Source organism: Rhinopithecus bieti, unplaced genomic scaffold, assembly GCF_001698545.2.
Source record: "Rhinopithecus bieti isolate Rb0 unplaced genomic scaffold, ASM169854v2 scaffold_10548, whole genome shotgun sequence".
NCBI classification, from domain to species: Eukaryota; Metazoa; Chordata; class Mammalia; order Primates; family Cercopithecidae; genus Rhinopithecus; species Rhinopithecus bieti.
In genome coordinates this window covers 1,897,654-1,915,888 of record NW_016806834.1, presented here as the reverse complement: position 1 = coordinate 1,915,888, position 18,235 = coordinate 1,897,654, and the positions used below count along the sequence as shown (strand labels likewise).

Here is an 18,235-nt window from a genome sequence, read left to right as displayed (position 1 = left end):
CTCAAGTGATCTGCCCGCCTTGGCCTCCCAAAGTGCTGGGATTACAGGCATGAGCCACTGTGCACAGCCCAAACCTTGGATAGTTTTAAGTGTTTTTGCTGTTTTTTTTTTTTCAAATATCTTTCAGGACTTTTCAGCTAAAATTGTTTAAACTTTTTCAAACTTTCAAAAAATTAAAAATGCTTTCAAATTCATGATAGTTGTGTGTCATGTATACCCAATCCAGACTTATTTAGACCAAAGAGCCTTTTTTTCCCTACCAGTGTTTTCCAATTTTTATCTTAAGAGGCAGGATCTTGCTATGCTGCCCATGCTGGAGGGCGGTGACTATTCACAGGTGCAATTCTACTACTGATGAGCACAGGAGTTTTGACGAGCTCTATTTCCAACCTGGGCAGGTTCACCCCTCCTTAGGCAACCTGGTGGTCCCCCACTCCCAGGAAGTCACCATGTTGATGCAGAACTTAGCGTGAGCACCAGATCAACACAGCACACTATAGCCCTGAACTCCGGGGCTCAAGTGATTCTTCTGCCTTAGCCTCCAGATTATCTGGGACTACAGGCGCGTGCAACTGCGCCTGGCCAATTTTCCTGGGTCCAGGAAATGACAGTTTTCCTGGTCTTTGTTGGTAAGGTACACTGTCTTAAAAACATAGGCTTACGTATAATGGTAAGCCACAAGCATTTACTTTTTTTTTTTTTTTTGAGACATAGTCTCGCTGGCCCAGGCTAGAGTGCAGCAGCACGCTAGGCTCACTGCAACCTCTGAATCCCAGGTTCAAGCAATTCTCATGCCTCAACCTCCCGAGTAGCTGGGACCACAGGTGCACAGCACTACATCCATTTTTAGTAGAGGCAGGATTTTGCCATGTTGGTCAGGCTGGTCTCAAACTCCTGACCTCAGGTGATCCACCCACCTCGGCCTTTCGAAGTGCTGGGATTACAGACATGAGCCACGGTGACTGGTAAAATTTTTCTTTCATACGGGAGCACTGATATACCTTTCATTGTTCATGATGGGGAAGGGAAGATACAGAGACTTCCATCTTGTTTCATACCCGACCCCAACTACCCAGCTTTGAAGTGGGGCAAGGGGCAAGGAAGCAGGTAGCCCAGCACTCCTCCCCGCCATCACCAGGCTCCTCTGCAGAGCTGTTGTTCCTTAAAGCTGACAACAAGCCACTTCATTTCAAAACACACACACACAACCTCATTTTGACACAAAGTTGTTTCCCTCTTTCTGTTTCTCTGCTTTGCCTCATGAGGGATTTCTGAGAAATGAAAAAAAGTCACCTCCCACGGCCGCAGCCTGCAGTTTTGTTTTTTGGTTTTGTTTTTACAGATGAAGAAGAGGGGGGTGGAGGAAAGGAGTATACCACTTAAGCATTTAGTATTAATCCCAAACTCTGCAAAGTAAGAGAAATGCTCTTTCCACAACCCTTCACCTGAGGTGTGCCCCACTTTCCTTAGATCTGGGCTCTCATGCAAAAGGAAATAAACAAGGTGTCCTCCCCTCAGGAAAGTTCAGTAACAAAGCAGTGAAACCGAACAGCTGCTCCCTTGCAGCAGGCCAGCTGTCTCCCCTCCCCCCATTTCCACCAAGGGCCAGAGATGGTGGGAATTGCTCCAGGCAACCTAAAGGATGGCGGTGTGAGCTGAGAAAGGCAGGCCTGATAGATCTGGGCATGGGAGCTTCAGGAATAAAATGCATATGAATGCGGTGTTTCCCAGGGAGAATTAACTGCATTCTCCTCTTCAAATATGAATACCTGAGAGTCATAACCAGCCCAGTAGGGTAGACTATGAAATGTATAGCAAAATTTTCAAAACCAGCTCCTCCTACCAGATAAGAAAATTATCATTTCTTAGGGCACAGAACTGAAAGCATATTTACTGAAATCTAATCCAGGATGAAACCTAACAGTTAAACATTCTTTTCCTTCTCTGCTTCCTTGGCTCTCTATCCCAGCACACCTTGTCCCAGGCTAACTTGAGTAAACATACACATGTGACCACATGAGGGCGGGAAGCACACCAAGTGGGGGTGGTGAAATTCTGAATGGAATGCAGCCCCAGCTAGTTAGGGGGCCCCGGGCTGAGACCTCTGGCACTGGCAGTAGATTTATACAGGCAAAGAAGCCAAAACAATGAGCTCATGGGCAAGAATGCAGCCTGTGGGGAAGTCTGGGCAGCTAGAGCAAACTGGTTTTTTGAATCAGGATGGGAATAGCAATAGTTGAGTCTCCCATGGGAACAGGATCAGGGAGCGTGGAAGCCACCATTCAGTATCTTGGGGTTCCAGTTAAGTAACTTTTGGGAGCTCTTATTAAAATTCTGTTCTACAGACAGCATAGTGTTGTTAGGCAAAACCTTGGTTCCTTTCCCTATGTAAAACCTAGAGGGTGAAGGAACAGTGAGGCTTCAGTGACCTATCTTAGGTGATGCTCTTAAATAAAGGGCAACTTTATTCAAACCAGGCCTGCCAATGCCAGCTCCTTCAGTCTAGATTCAAAGATGGCTGTGATCCTGAGATTGTGTGCTTAGAGTCACCACTTTAACATGATATAGGAAGCAATTGAGTCTTTTCTACTTCCTAAATAAACACAATCCATCCAGTTGTGTGTCATGTATACCCAATCCAGACTTATTTAGACCAAAGAGCCTTTTTTTCCCTACCAGTGTTTTCCAATTTTTATATTAAGAGGCAGGGTCTTGCTATGTTGCCCATGCTGGAGGGCGGTGGCTATTCACAGGTGCAATTCTACTACTGATGAGCACAGGAGTTTTGACGAGCTCTATTTCCAACCTGGGCAGGTTCACCCCTCCTTAGGCAACCTGGTGGTCCCCCACTCCCAGGAAGTCACCATGTTGATGCAGAACTTGGCGTGAACACCAGATCAACACAGCACACTATAGCCCTGAAATCCAGGGCTCAAGTGATTCTTCTACCTTAGCCTCCAGAATATCTGGGACTATAGGTGCGTACAACTGTGCCTGGCCAATTTTTGTTTTTTTTTTTTTTGAGATAGAGTCTCGCTCTGTCGCCCAGGCTGGAGTGCAGTGGTGTGATCTCGGCTCACTGCAAGCTCCGCCTCCCGGGTTCTAGTGATTCTGGTGCCTCAGCCTCCCGAGTAGCTGGGCCTACAGCCACCATGCCCAGCTAATTTTTTTGTATTTTTAGTAGAGATGGGGTTTCGCCATGTTGGGCAGGCTATTCTCGAACTCCTGACCTCAGGTGATCTGCCTGCCTCGGCCTCCCAAAGTGCTGGAATTACAGGCATGAGCCACCGCGCCTGGCTCTGATATTTTTATATAAGGCCTGAGATGGGAAAAACTGAAGACATACAGTATTCACTGACCAAGAGCGATGAGCGAAGAAAGAAGGCAGGGAAGGAAGATGGAATGATAAGAAAATTGTGTACACAGTCCATCCCTGCTCCTCCCATCTCCATACACCCAGAGGGTCTTTCCCAATTCCATGCTTTGGTGCATGTTTCTTACTCATCTTTTTTTTTGTGAGTCTCGTTGTGTTGTTGCCCAGGCTGGAGTGCAGTGGCGCAATCTCGGATCACCGCAACCTCCAACTCCCAGGCTCAAATGATTCTCCAGCCTCAGCCCCGCAAGAAGCTAGGATTACAGGTGTGCACCACCACGCTCATCTAACTTTTGTATTTTTAGTAGAGACGGGGTTTTGCCATGTTGGCCACACTGGTCTTGAACTCCTGACCTCAGGTGATCTACCCACCTCTGCCTCCCAAAGTGCTGGGATCACAGGTATGAGCCACCGCACCCGGACTTGTTACTCATCTTTTAAGGTCCCACCTCACATTTCTTATGAAGCCTTCTTTACCACCCTCTACATCTAGAAGTTGTTGCCCTGCTTTCTCCCAGCCCTAGGGTGCTTTGAACAGTGCCTTCTAATTATTTCTGTCCATGTCTACGACTCCTGCTAGGTCGTAAACTTTGTGTGTGTTTCTTTTTTTCTTTTTCTTTTTTTTTTTTGAGACGGAGTCTTGCTCTGTTGCCCAGGCTGGAGTGCAGTGGCCAGATCTCAGCTCACTGCAAGCTCCGCCTCCTGGGTTCACGCCATTCTCCTGCCTCAGCCTCGAGAGTAGCTGGGACTACAGGCGCCCACCACCTCACTGGGCTAGTTTTTTGTATTTTTAGTAGAGACGGGGTTTCACCGTGTTAGACAGGATGGTCTCGATCTCCTGACCTTGTGATCCGCCCGTGTCGGCCTCCCAAAGTGCTGGGATTACAGGCTTGAGCCACCGCGCCCGGCCTCTTTTTTTCTTTAAGACAGGGTCTCACTCTGTTGTCCGGGCTGGAGTGCAGTGGCAGAATTTCAGCTCACTGCAACCTCGACTTCGTAAGCTCAAGAGCTCCTCCCACCTCAGCCTCCCCAGTAGCTGGGACCACAGGCATGTGCTACCATGCAAGCTAATTTTTTAATGTTTTGTAAAGATGGAGTTTCACCATGTTGCCCAGGCTCGTCTCAAACTCCTGGGTTTAAGCAATCTGCCTGCCTTGGCCTCCCAAAGTGCTGGGGTTACAGGCATGAACCACTGTGCCCAGCTAGATTGCAAACTTTAACATCTAGCCATATTTGCCTTCTCATTATGGGATTTGTTATGCATAAATTCTTTAGCACACATCTCCTAAAAACAAGGTATAATACTCAAGAAATTTAACATGGATACAGTACTAACATACAATCCATAAATTTCCGCAAATGTCCCCATGTCCTTTATAGCTTTTTGACGTGTAGTTGTCATGTTTATTTTGAACTATTCCCCAGTCATCTTTTGAGTTTTTCTTTCTTTTTTCTTTTTGAGACATTGTCTCGCTCTGTCCCAGGCTGGAGTGCAGTGGCCCGATCTCAGCTCACTGCAACCTCCGCCTCCCAAGTTCAAGCAATTCTCCTGCCTGAGCCTCCTGAGTAGCTGGGACTACAAGTGTCTGCCACCACACCTGGCTAATTTTTGTATTTTTAGTGGAGATGGGGTTTCACCATATTGGCCGGGGGGGTCTCGAACTCCTGACCTTGTGATCTGCCTGCCTCGGCCTCCCAAAGTGTTGGGATTACAGGCGTCAGTCACCACGCCCTGCCTCTTTTTTTGAGTTTCTTTTTTTGAGACGGAGTCTAGCTCTATTGCCCAGGCTGGAGTGCAGTGGCGCAATCTTGGCTCACTGCAAGCTCCGCCTCCCAGGTTCATGCCATCCTCCTGCCTTAGCCTCCTGAGTAGCTGGGACTACAGGTGTCCGCCACCTTGCCTGGCTAATTTTTTGTATTTTTTGTAGAGATGGGGGTTTCACTGTGTTAGCCAGGATAGTCTCGATCTCCTGACCTCGTGTTCCGCCCACTTCAGCCTCCCAAAGTGCTGGGATTACTGGCGTGAGACACTGCACCAGAAATATATTTCTTTTATTTTTTTTTTGAGACAGTCTCACACTGTCACCCGGGCTGAAGTGCAGTGGCACAATCTCAGCTCACTGCAACCTCCGCCTCCGGGGTTCCTCCTGGGTTCATGTGGTTCTCCTGCCTCAGCCTCCCAAGTAGCTGGGATTACAGGCACCCGCCACCATGCCCAGCTAATTTTTTTGTATTTTTAGTAGAGATGGGGTTTCACTATGTTGGCCAGACTGGCCTCGAACTCGGCCTCCTAAAGTGCTGGGATTACAGGCATGAGCCACGGAGCCCAGACCAGAGAGCTGTTTCTTAATCCACTTGGAGGAAAATCCCCAGCCCCCAACTTTCCACATACTTCACATAGGTAAGATAACACTGTAACAACTTTGAAACTAAGAGGAAGAGAATTAAGTTTTCGATTTTGAAACTGAGAAGCCTTTGAAGAGTGGCAGTGTTCTAGAAACAAAGTTCCATAATGATTGAACAAGTAAAGACTAGGATAGAGACTCAACTGATCATCTGAACTCTAGCAATTAATGGCTAGTGCTTTGGGCATCTGGCTGGAGCCATGCTACACACCAGTTGTACAAGTTATTTCACTTTAATTTTGTAAAACGCTTCAGCTGTCACAACTGTTTTAAATAAAAATTTTGTGAACGAAAACAGTATGAAGACCTTGCTCTAGACACAAAACAGGAACTGAGAAAGTCTGGCTATGTCAAATACAGCGAAGTGTTGCTTATTCTTACTAGTGATTAAGGTTACCCAGTTACTATTAAATCCAAGTTTTTAAGGTGCTGAGCAAAGGAACACTGTACCAGAAACGGCTTCACATCATAGCACATCAACGGGAGCAATAGCACTAACTTAACTCAGGCCAAGGCTTGGGCTTGGGAGTGCACTTACACAGCTTTCTTTGTAATGATACAAAAAGCTGCTGCCCTTTGGTAGTTAGGCTCCAGAAAGGGGCTTCCAAACCAAAACGTGCTTTTAAATAGAAATGCAACTGAATGCAGGAAGGCACAGAATCCTGACTGCCTGATTAGCATCTGGTGCTCAAGGCTTAAAACCAAGTATGCAAACCTCACATTTGCACATTTCCATGGTGATTTAGCTTGCTTTCAAGGTACCCGAAAATAAAGGCAGGATAGGGGTTTCTGAAATTGACTGGCTTCTTTCTACCTCCTTTTGGAAAATGCAAGGGGAAAAGCACTGCTCCCAAGAACTTCCATCAAAACTCTTTTAATTTTAGGTATTATGATAGAGTAACTGCTGTACAGTACCCTCTTACCTCAAGATCAAGGACAGGCGCGGTGGCTCAGGCCTATAGTCCTAGCGCTTAGGCTGAGGCAGGTGGATCACTGAGGTCAGGAGTTCGAGACTAGCCTGACCAACATGGCAAACCCCATCTCTACTAAAAAATACAAAAATTAGCCAGGCAGGCTGGGCGCGGTGGCTCACGCCTGTAATCCCAGCACTTTGGGAGGCCGAGGCGGGCGGATCACGAGGTCAGGAGATCGAGACCATCCTGGCAAACACGGTGAAACCCCATCTCTACTAAAAATACAAAAAAAAATTAGCCAGGTATGGTGGCAGGCGCCTATAGTCCCAGCTTCTCGGGAGGCTGAGGCAGGAGAATGGTGTGAACCTGGGAGGTGGTGGAGCTTGCACTAAGTGGAGATCGCGCCTCTGTACTCCAGCCTGGGCGACAGAGCAAGACTCCATCTAAAAAAAAAAAAAAAAAAAAAAATTAGCCGGGGATGGTGGCAGGCACCTGTGATCCCAGCTACTCAGGAGGCTGAAGTTACAGTGAGCCGAGATTGTGCCACTGCACTCTAGCCTGGACGACAGAGTGAGACTCTGCCTCAAAACAAAACAAACCAACACTTGGTGATTCAAAAACAGGAGACACAGGTTGGGCATGGTGGCTCATGCCTGTAATCCCAGCACTTTGGGAGGCAAAGGTGGGCAGATCACCTGAGGTCGGGAGTTCGAGACCAGCCCGACCAACACAGAGAAACCCTAAAAATACAAAATTAGCCGGGTGTGGTGGCGCATGCTTGTAATCGCAGCTACTTGGGAGGCTGAGGCAGGAGAATTGCTTGAACCCAGGAGGCAGAGGTTGTGGTGAGCCGAGATCACGCCATTGCACTCCAGCCTGGGGAACAAGAGCGAAACCCCGTCTCAAAAAAATAAATAAATAAATCAAGACAGAGATTTTGCTTTTTTTTTTCAGAAGGTTTTTGATTTTTTTTACTTGGAGGTTTAGGAACTCCTCCAAGTACAGCAGTAATATATTTAATTAAAAACCCAACACCTCTAATTTGAATTGAAGAAAGGAACTGTCCTTTGCTCTAAGGCAAATCAGCTTTGTGAGGCTTTTGCTTTGAATTCACCTATACATATTTGCTCAGCTGACTTCTCTAAAAGGTTTGCCTAAGAGGGGGAAGGAAAAGAGGCGTCGATGAGAAAAGACCCATGTCACACCCTGTATTTGAATAAAAGATTTATTTTCTTTCTCAGGAAAAACAGGAAGTTAGGGAAACACACTACATTTTACAACCAACATTAGTTTGTAGTTGGTCCTTTTCCTGGCACAGCTATCAAAGTACTAGCTGTTTAGCCAGAACCAAGGTGTTCACCCCCACAGAATGCACATGAACTAGAGGACTGCATGTTTTTCCCTGAGAGAAGCGTAAGACAAACAGAAGTCAAAAAGTAGTCACTGAGAGCGCCATCCTTCTAAGCAGCCCCTCCCTTTCCCTTTTGGAGGATTTGCCTGAACTATGTAGCTGACAGTCAGCACTTAGACCACCTGCCTCTTCCTCTCCCTATAAACCCACCACTCCTCTCCTCCTTTCCCAAACCACTTGGGGTGCCCTAAGCCCAAAATATCAACTAAGATCCTTGTCTGTATTTCCACAGTCACACCTAATGAATTAGGAAGTGGGGCACCTAAAAACCAATTCACATCTATGCACTTGTTTCCACTGGATTTGGGAGACAGGCTGTTTTAGTTACCGTAACTAGATCTTAAGATTAATACTAAAAACTACATAAAGTGCTTTTAGGTCCTTAGAGATACATGATATAAATAAGTGGCTTATGATCAAGAACGATAAATACATAGGTAAAAATAGCTCTAGCAAAGTTGACATTATGGCTCTGAGATGGGCAGGCAGGGCAATTCTTCCCCATTACATTCTTAGTCATCTTATTCATGCCTATTTTTAAATGGAGTCCACAGACTCAAGGTCATGTTCAGAGACTGAAGCTTTCAAATGACCCTAGTTCCAATACAGACACTTTCTTCAGTTTATCAGTAGCTTTTAAACTGAGGTTTAACACAGCTCACCTCGTTCTGTAAATTTAAGTGAGCATACTCATATACAAAGGAAACTTTAGAGAAAGCCTCGTAAGATGTTCCCTCCTCTGAAAATTCCTGAGGGGACTTTTGACACATTTCCCCCAAAAACAGGATAAAACAATAGTTGAAAAGATACCAGTCCAAGGAAAAGGGACTTCCTCCCACCCCTCAATGACTGTTAGTGTCACAGCACCCATGGTATTACCACCTGCTAACAGGATAAAGTTCATGAGAGATGAAAGGTCTGTGGACTCTTGGCAGGGAGGGAGGGTCACTCAGGTTCCCAGCAGGGTTTCACAGTGCCAAAATCTAAAAGGGCTAGAAAGGGATGGCAGGGGAAAGCTGTAGGACTTGATATAAATATCTGTTGAGGGAGCAGAACAAGCAGCAATTTCAAGGAAGGACAGGAAATAAAAGGTAAGTCTGATAGAACAAACATCAAGACTGAAATCCAAAGATGCCAATGCAAAAATCTGAAACAAAGTTTGGGAATCATTAATAGAAACAAAACAGTAAGTATTTGTTTTATTGACATACTAGGCTTAGACCTGTGTGTGTAACAAGCCTAATAATAGCACCATGGTTAGACTTGCTTGCTTTTCCAAGCCATCATTTTACAATTTATTAAGCAAACAAGGGATCAAATGTCTCTCCATCCACCTGATGTGATCTTTTTATATGCACACGGCTAACGAGTTCCATTCGGAACAGCTGAAAACCTTTCAGTAAAAGCTTTAAAGATGAGCTCATGAATTCAGTTTAAATTTCACCAGTTAAATTAGGTCAAATGGAAGGAACTCAAATGAGTATTGCCCAATCAGAGCCCATTATTTGTAAGTCATCAGTAACCTTAAAACTCCACTTAGACCTAATTATTGAAAACTTGCATATAATGAAGTGAAAGAATTTCCATTCATCAACCTCTCAATCCCAGGTTTTCAAAGAAAAACATATCTAAGGAATACTTACCAAAATCAGATAAGAAAATTTAAACCTGCATAGTTTTTCAGATTGGTTCCACTACAACCAGTTTGCATACAGTTACACATCAATTCGTTCTGTATACACTCTAGAACTGAACAGAACAAGTTTAGCATAGAACAGCTGTAAGAAACAGGTTCCTAATTACGGAAGTTGCAAAGTTCAAAAGGGTATGAAAAAAACTAATGTAAATTCGATACTCTCATTGTTGCAAAGAAATAGACTTTCTGTAAAAATATATACAATTTTTACAAATACATTTACAAATTGTCTTAAGAATTGAGGATATCCATATTCATAACTAATTACTGAGTCTTCCATCAAGTATTATTGGCCATAAACTAGGCTAATGAAGTAAGAATCATGGAAACCAAGCCAAAGTATAACAGGTATAAAAGTCCTGAACACTTGGACTTTCTATTTCAAGAAGTATACTGGGAAAGCTAATTATACAGAGGAAAAGCTTCCCTTGTACAGTACTGAGGCTTACAGTCATAGTTCTATTCCTTGTAGCTTTTACACAGGTCACTGGCATTGTTAGTGCTTCTCTTAACACTACAGGAAATTAATGAATTCGGCGGGTAATCAATTCTATGACTTGCCTGACTACTGGCCACTTTCCTGTTCTCAACAAGGAAATTAAGTCTTTCCACCCTACCATCTTCACTAAATCTAAAAGTCCTCCTCCATAGCTTCCCAAACAAAGTTTGTTTGCTGCTGAAACTGAGCTTTGCTTCTTTCAGACAGTGACTCTTCAATCAATGGGGAGCACTTTTCCCATGTATTTATTCTTGTTAGCCATAATCCTCTTGCCACTTGCTTTTCTGGCTAGGTTGCTAGGGTGCACCTCTTGGAAGTTACAGCTTGGAGTCCAACTGCATAAACTGGTTTTGGTGGTTGTTGGTGGTGGTTAAAAGTCAACTATTGCACTTACAGTAAGGCTATCTTATTAGATATGCCAAACCAGCTCCTACTCCAGCAACACCTGCAAAAGCCAGCAGCACATTTCTGATGCCACCTTCTAGGTCCTCTACATGGAAGAACTCCACAAACCCATCCTACAAAACAAAAAAGAAAAGCACATTTTCAAGTACGGGTTTCTGCTCTCTTAACACTACTATCCAGAAAGAAGGTAAATTAGAATATCTAAGGATTCCCCCTAAAACAATAGTAAACCAATTGTTATTCACCCGGGGCCAAAAAAAAAAAAAAAAAAAAAAAAAGAATTTTAAGTTCCTTCAGTTTTTTTTAAGTGGGCACCCATGATAGTTAAACTTCATTTTACAGTACTATCTTGGTCATATTAGGATTTATCCAAACCAAAGGACTTCCAGAGTTCCCATGAGGTAAAAGACTAAAACACTTATTGTCAAATCTCCACCACCTAATATTTTAGTAACACCTCAACTGCGAAGATCAGTTTTTCTCAACGTAGTTAAGTACATCCTGCATCAGATCTGGGTTTCTGTTTAAAACGCAAGGTCCACCCCCTATCTTCTCAATTAGAACAGGGAGCGCCTTAGGAATGTATTTCAGCTATCCTCCCCTGGTGACTTATTTCTTCATGGTTTGAATCCACTGAAGAGTATTCAACTGAACTGGACCAAAAAATAGCCTAGAGAAAACCAAGATTTTTGATACAATTCAAGACCGCCATACCACTATCTCTAAGAATCCACTACTTAAATCATTATCAAATAAACAATGGTCCTTTAGTTAGAGCCTGCAAACAGCCGTGCGTCATAAAAACCTTTAGATATCCCCACCTCTAAAAAAATCCTTCATTCTACTTCCACTCCAAGGCCCCTTTCATCCTTAAGGAAAACTTACCCAGCCTCTTTGTTTAACTAGCCAGTCCCGTTTTGTCCTTACGAGAACGTCTGTGATACTTTCTGCTAATGGTTCGATGCAACTTTCTTGGTTTATGGTCTTCAAGTGTTTAGCCACAAAGGCACCAAAAGAAATGAGAGTCACAATCCTGCCCCAGTTTGTTACGCCGTCGCTGAAAACATGGACCATCACTCGAGATAAAGATTTGACATCGTCTTCGTTTTTGATGTCCAGTTTCCGAAGCATGCCTGGGAAAGAAAAGCATGCAGGTCCTCACGGCCTCCTTTGTCTAAACCGGCGCAAGATTCGCCTGCCCACCCACGGCGGGAAAGTCGCTACCGGGATTTATAGAACTCAGGTCGACCCCACTTAGAATTGACATCCCACCCTTTCCGGTCTTTGAACAAGAGCTGCCATTTCCAAAAGAATCAAGATGGGCGGAAACAATGACTCAAGGCCAGAATATTCTGGTTTCAGGAATAGGATGAGACACGTTTCAACACTGACTCGTTTCGGTTTCCACCCACCCTCGGCGGGTGAGTCCAGAGAGAGATGGAAAAAAGGGAGTGAGGCCTTGGCGATTCATGAACCCCCTTACCTTGGAAAGCCGTCTCGTGGTTGCGCTGCACGCCATCCCCCACCCGTCGTAAGGTCTCCAGAGCCTTCCTGCTGGTGGCCCCAGACCTGCCCATTGGCTTTGTGTCCTTGGCGCCGGTGGCCTGCTCCCGAAGGTACCGAGAGATAATTTCCAGTGACTGCCGGTACAACTCGTCCTCCTCCTCCTCTGCTGGCGGCGGCGTCGAGGGTAGTGACCCATCCGTACTGGAGCTATTACCAGATTCCCCGACCAACTCCAGCAGGGGCAGGACAGCCGGCCGCTTCCCGAGAGGCTCCGGCTCGTACCCGTCCAGCTCCTCTTCGGGCGACATGATGGCGTCGGCGGCCGGGGCTTCCATCTCCTCAAGAGGCGCCGCGCGGCGGGTGGGCGCAAAGAAAAGCAGCCTCGCGGGGGTCCCGGTGACGTCGGGGACCTCGGCGCCAATGGGCGGCGGCCGCGCGACCCTCCGGGCGTCTGGCGTGAGGGCGGCCGGGGGGCTTGCGCCGGCGCTTTCGCCAATCACCGTGCCGGCCTCCCCTCCCCCTATCTCTCGCCGGGCCGAGGCCTCCTTCTCCGTAGCCAAAAGCCGCCCTCCCGGAGGGGTGGCGCCGCCGCTGCCGGCCCCCAAGCCGGCCCCCCCACAGTAGAGGTTGAGTCCGATTACCGCGTTTCTTTTGAAGCCAAACATCGCCAGTCGTCGCCGCCGCCGCCACCTGGCAAGAAAACTGGGGAAGACCCCAAATCCTTACTGGAAGGAAGCGGAAGTGAGAAGTGGCGAGGAGCTCCTTGATCACGGTTTTAGGGCGGCCAGTCCTACGGGGTGGCGTCAGCGAACTCTAATTTTTTTTAAAAAAGTATTCCCATAAAAGGGGAAAGGGGCGGCAGCTTCCGGAGGGTTGCGCACGGCACCTACCGGCTGTCGCGCCGGGGCGGGGTCAGGGCCTGAGCGGGGCCTTCCGGTCTTCCGAGGCTCTGGGTGCCGGTTACGTAACGGCGGCTCCGAGCGCCTGGGCTCCCGGGCTCGAGCTCTTACCATGAGCATCTCGGGCCTTCTAGTGGCTACCTCTGTGCTTCCCTGAGACCTGATTCGCGTGCCCCTTTTACTGGTTTTCGCCAGAGCTTTTTTACCAAATCAAAATTTCAACCATTTTCTAACAGGGATTGAAGGAAGAGGACCAGGAAGTTTAGTGATGGATAGGAACAAGATAATTAAGGGGGCATAGTTGGAGACTTGTGGTTATTTTGCACAGCTCTCAGTTCAATGTTTGGAAATGAGGATGCTCCATGTACTACCCTAAAGAACCATTTATATAAGTGGACTAAGCTAAAACTGCCACGACTAAACTATTCCTGCCTCCCTGCTTGCTTCTTCCATCTCTGTTGCATAGTCTTTGGCGCTATTTACATATAGGCCTTACTCCGTTAGCAACTCGTCTGAGAGTCTTGACACCATTTTTGTATGTTTTGAGACAGAGTCTAGCTCTGTTGCCCAGGCTGGAGTGCAGTGGCGTGATCTCGGCTTACTACAAGCTCCGCCTCCCACGTTCAGATGACTCTCGTACCTCAGCCTCCCGAGTAGCTGGGATTACAGGCGTGCGCCACCACAGCCGGCTAGTTTTTGTATTTTTAGTAGAGATGGGGGTTTCACCATGTTGGCCAGGCTGGTCTCGAACTCGTGTCCTCAAGTGACCCACCTGTCTCGGCCTCCCAAGGTGCTGGGATTACAGTTGTGAGCCACCTCGCCAGGCTGATTATTGCATTTTTAGTAGAGATGTGGTTTCACCATGTTGGCCAGGCTGGTCTCGAACTCCTGGCCTCAGGTCATTCGCCTGCCTCAGCCTCTTAAAGTGCTGGGATTACAGGCGTGAGTCAACGCACCCGGTTGACACCATTTATTTTTGTGCTGATAGGCACATTTGACTCTAGAGGTTTGTAAAGCCCTTGGGAAAAAGGATCCTGTTATATTCCATGTATGTTAACGTTAATTAAAGCAGCCTTTTGTTAAAAGATCTGTAAAAATAATAGCTAAAATTCGAAAGCAAGGTGCTGAGAGACATAGGAAAGGTAAGCAAGCTCACTTTTTAAAAATGTTTTGAGATGAGGACTTGCCTTGTCACCTAGGCTGGAGTGCAGTGGCACCATCAGGGCTGATTGCTGCCTCAGCCTCCTGGGTTCCTGGGCTGAAGTGATCCTCCCACCTCAGCCTCGCGAGTAGCTAGGAACACAGGTGCATGCCACCAGGCTTGGCTAATTTTTTTATTTCTTGTAGAGATGGGGTATCGCTATTTTGCCCAGGCTGGTCTTGAACTCCTGGGCTCAGGTGATCCTCCTACCTTGGCCTCCCAAAGTGTTGGGATTACAGGCCGGGCTCTGTGCCTCATGCCAATAATCCCAGCACTTTGGGAGGCTGAAGTGGGTGGATTGCTTGAGCCCAGGAGTTAGAGACCAGCCTGGGAAACATGGCAAAACGCTGTCTCTACTAAAAACACAAAAATTAGATGGGTGTGGTGGTGCACACCTGTAATCCCAGCTACTCTGGAGGCTAAGACAGGAGAACTGCTTGAACCTGAGAGACGGAGGTTGCAGTGAGCCGAGATAGTGCCACTGCACTCCAGCCTGGGCAACAGAGCAAGACTCCGTCTCAAAAAAAAAAAAAAATCCCAGCCTGTAATCCCGGCACTTTGGGAGGCCAAGGTGGGCGGAACATCTGAGGTAGGGAGTTTGAGACCAGCCCGACCAACATGGAGAAACTCCATCTCTACTAAAAATACAAAATTAGCCGGGCCGTGGTGGCACGTGCCTGTAATCCCAGCTACTTGGGAGGCTGAGGCGGGAGAATCGCTTGAACCTGTGAGGCGAAGGTTGCGGTGAGCCGAGATTGTGCCATTGCACTCTAGCCTGGACAATAAGAGCGAAACGCCATCTCAAAATAAATAAAGTGTTGGAATTATAGGCGTGAGTCACCCGCTTGGCCAAAAGTTCCTAATCCCCAAAATGTCACAGTTCAGTAAGGCAATACGGTGTCCATACCACCCAGTTATGTTTTGGGCAGGACCTAGAACCACAGGGGTTTGTAGTATGAGCGGTGAGGATACAGCATTCTGTGGTTGTAGTGAATAAGAAATGGTTTCTCTATTTAAGGAACGTCTAATCTTACACAGAAACTAACCATAATGTGAGATGGAATGTATGCTCTACACAAGGCATTAACAACTTCATTTAGGAGTTAAGAGGTTGGGAAATTCACTTTGGGCTGAGAGAGCTAGAGGAAAGTGTTATGGAGGAGGTAGTTTTGCTGTCATGCTTTATAAAGTAAAATTTTATCAGGTGGTAAAGTGGAAAGAGATTGAGGAAATAGGAAGAGCAATGGTTTTTCCTTTTACAGAGGCTAAAAAGGGAAATGTAAGTTACACTTTAAAATAAATTGCATTTTATTCATTATTTATTATTATTTTTTGAGACGGGTATCACCATGTTGCTCAGGCTGGAGTGCAGTTGTGCAATCTCAGCTCACTGCAACCTCGACCTCCTGAGCTCAAGTGGTCCTCCTACCTCAGCCTCCCAAGTAGCTGGGACTACAGGCCAGCACCACCTTGCCTGGCTAATTTTTGTGTTTTTTTGTAGAGATGGGGTTTCACCATGTTGTCCAGGCCAATATCGAACTCCTGGCCTCAAGCCATCTGCCCTCCTTGGCCTCCCGAAGTGCTAGGATTATAGCCATGAGCCATTGTACCTGGCCCTATTTGTTAAGAAATGAAGTCTTGGCCAGGCGTGGTAGCTCACACCTGTAACCCCAGCACTTTGGGAGGCCGAGGCAGGCAGATCACGAGGTTAGGCGATCGAGACCATCCTGGCCAACACGGTGAAACCCCGTTCTCTACTGAAACAAAAATACAAAAAATTAGCCGGGCCTGGTGGCGGGTGCCTGTAGTCCCAGCTACTTGGGAGGCTGAGGCAGGAGAAGGGTGTAAACCCAGGAGGCAGAGCTTGCAGTGACCCAAGATCGTGCCACTGCACTCCAGCCTGGGCAACAGAGTGAGACTCTGTCTCAAAAAAAAAAAAAGAAACGAAGTCTTGCTATGTTATCCAGGATGGTCTCCAACTCCTGGCCTCAAGGGACCCTCCCACCTGAGCCTCTTGAATAGCTGGGATTACAAGCCTGAGCCACCACACCCAGTTTCAAATAAATTTTATTATTTTTTTGAAATGGAGTCTTGCTGTGTTGCCCAGGCTGGAGTGCAGTGGCATAATCTCGGCTTACCACAAACTCCGCCTCCTGGGTTCAAGCGGTTCTCCTGCCTCAGCTCCCAAGTAGCTGGAACTACAGGTGTGCAACCACCATGCCCGGCTAATTTTTGTATTTTTAGTAGAGATGGGGTTTCACTATGTTAGCCAGGCCAGTCTCGAACTCATGACCTCGTGATCTGCCTGCCTTGGCCTCCCAAAGTGGTGGGATGACAGATGTGAGCCACTGCGCCCAGCTTTTTTTTTTTTTTGAGATGGAGTCTTGCTCTTTCGCCCAGGTTGGAGTACAGTGGCGCGATCTCAGATCACTGCAACCTCCGCCTCCCAGGTTCAAGCGATTCTCCTGCCTCAGCCTCCTGAGTAGCTGGGATTACAGGGCCGTGCCACTATGCCCAGCTAATTTTATATTTTTAGTAGATACAGGGTTTCACCATATTGGTCAGGCTGGTCTTGAACTCCTGACCTTGTGATCTGCCCGCCTCAGCCTCCCAAAGTGCTGGGATTACAGGCATGAGACACTGTGCCCGGCCCATTTTATTTTATTTTTAGAGAAAGGATTTTTGTTTGTTTGTTTGTTTGTTTTGTTAGTTTTGAGATGGAGTCTCACTTTGTTGCCCAGGCTGGAGTGCAATGGTGCAGTCTTGGCTCACTGCAACCTCCACCTCCTAGGTTCAAGCAATTCTGCCTCAGCCTCCCGAATAGCTGGGACTACAGGCCTGTGCCATCACACCCAGCTAGTTTTTGTATTTTCAGTAGAGATGGGGTTTCACTATGTTGGCCAGGCTGGTCTTGAACTCCTGACCTCATGATCCACCTGCCTCGGCCTCCCAAAGTGCTGGGATTACAGGCGTTAGCCACCACGCCCGGCATAGACAGGGTTTTGCTCTGTTCAGGCTGGAGTACAGTGGTGCAGTCATGGCTCACTGCAGCACTGAACATCTGAGCACCTCAGCCTCCCAAGTAGCTAGGACTACAGACATGTACCATCACATCCAGCTAACTTTTAAAAATTTATTTTTGGCAGAGATGGGGTCTCACTGTTGCCCAGGTTAGTATAAACTCCTGGAGTCAAGCCATCCTCCCGCCTCAGCCTTCCAAAGTGGGATTACAGGCATGAGCCATTGTGCCCAGCCTGATGTTCCTTTGTATAGCAACCTCCTCACCTCCTTTTCTGTCTTGAACCCACTCCTATGAAGCTTTGATTCTCACCACTGAAACTTGTCAAGGTTATCTGTGACCTCTACATTGCCATGTCTCAGTGGTCAATTTGCAGCCCTCCTTATACTTTTCAGCAGTATTTGACTTGGTTGATTATTCTTGTATGGAAACACTTTCTTCCTGTGCTTTTTAGTATACCACACACTCCTGATTTTCCTTCTTCTATACTGGCTATTCTTCAATTTTATTACTCTCTCTGGTTGTCCACTTGATGAGAGCACTTAACGTACTTCTCTTCGTAACCCCAGCCATACCTGACCCATGGCAGACACTCCATTGTTGAATGGATGAACCTGAATGTTTACCAACGTGGGATATATAGAAAAGTGCGATGGGGCCAGGCTAGGTGTGGTGTCTCATGCTTGTAATCCCAGCACTTTGGGAGGCCGAGGTGGTGGGATCATGAGGTCAGGAGATCGTGACTATCCAACATGGTGAAACCCCATCTCTACTAAAAATACAAAAATTAACTGGGCACAGGCCGGGCACGGTGGCTCAAGCCTGTAATCCCAGCACTTTGGGAGGCCGAGACAGGCGGATCACGAGGTCAGGAAATCGAGACCATCCTGCCTAACCTGGTGAAAAC

General features: G+C 46.8%; 1 protein-coding gene across 2 annotated transcripts; it reads right to left on the bottom strand.

The window, feature by feature from the left end:
* Positions 1-7,901: 7,901 nt before the first annotated feature.
* MCL1 (MCL1 apoptosis regulator, BCL2 family member) lies at positions 7,902-13,139 on the bottom strand. 2 transcript variants are annotated; one of them, XM_017877786.1, is made up of 3 exons: positions 12,187-13,139; positions 11,589-11,836; positions 7,902-10,816 (listed from the first exon to the last, which is right to left on the bottom strand). In XM_017877786.1, the coding sequence occupies exons 1-3, from the start codon at positions 12,872-12,874 to the stop codon at positions 10,700-10,702; spliced, it is 1,053 nt and encodes a 350-aa protein (XP_017733275.1). In that variant the 5' UTR covers positions 12,875-13,139; the 3' UTR covers positions 7,902-10,699. The 2 variants fall into 2 exon arrangements, with proteins under 2 accessions (XP_017733275.1, XP_017733276.1); XM_017877787.1 differs by lacking the exon at positions 11,589-11,836 and having other exon boundaries at positions 10,689-10,816.
* Between the last annotated feature and the right edge of the window lie 5,096 nt (positions 13,140-18,235).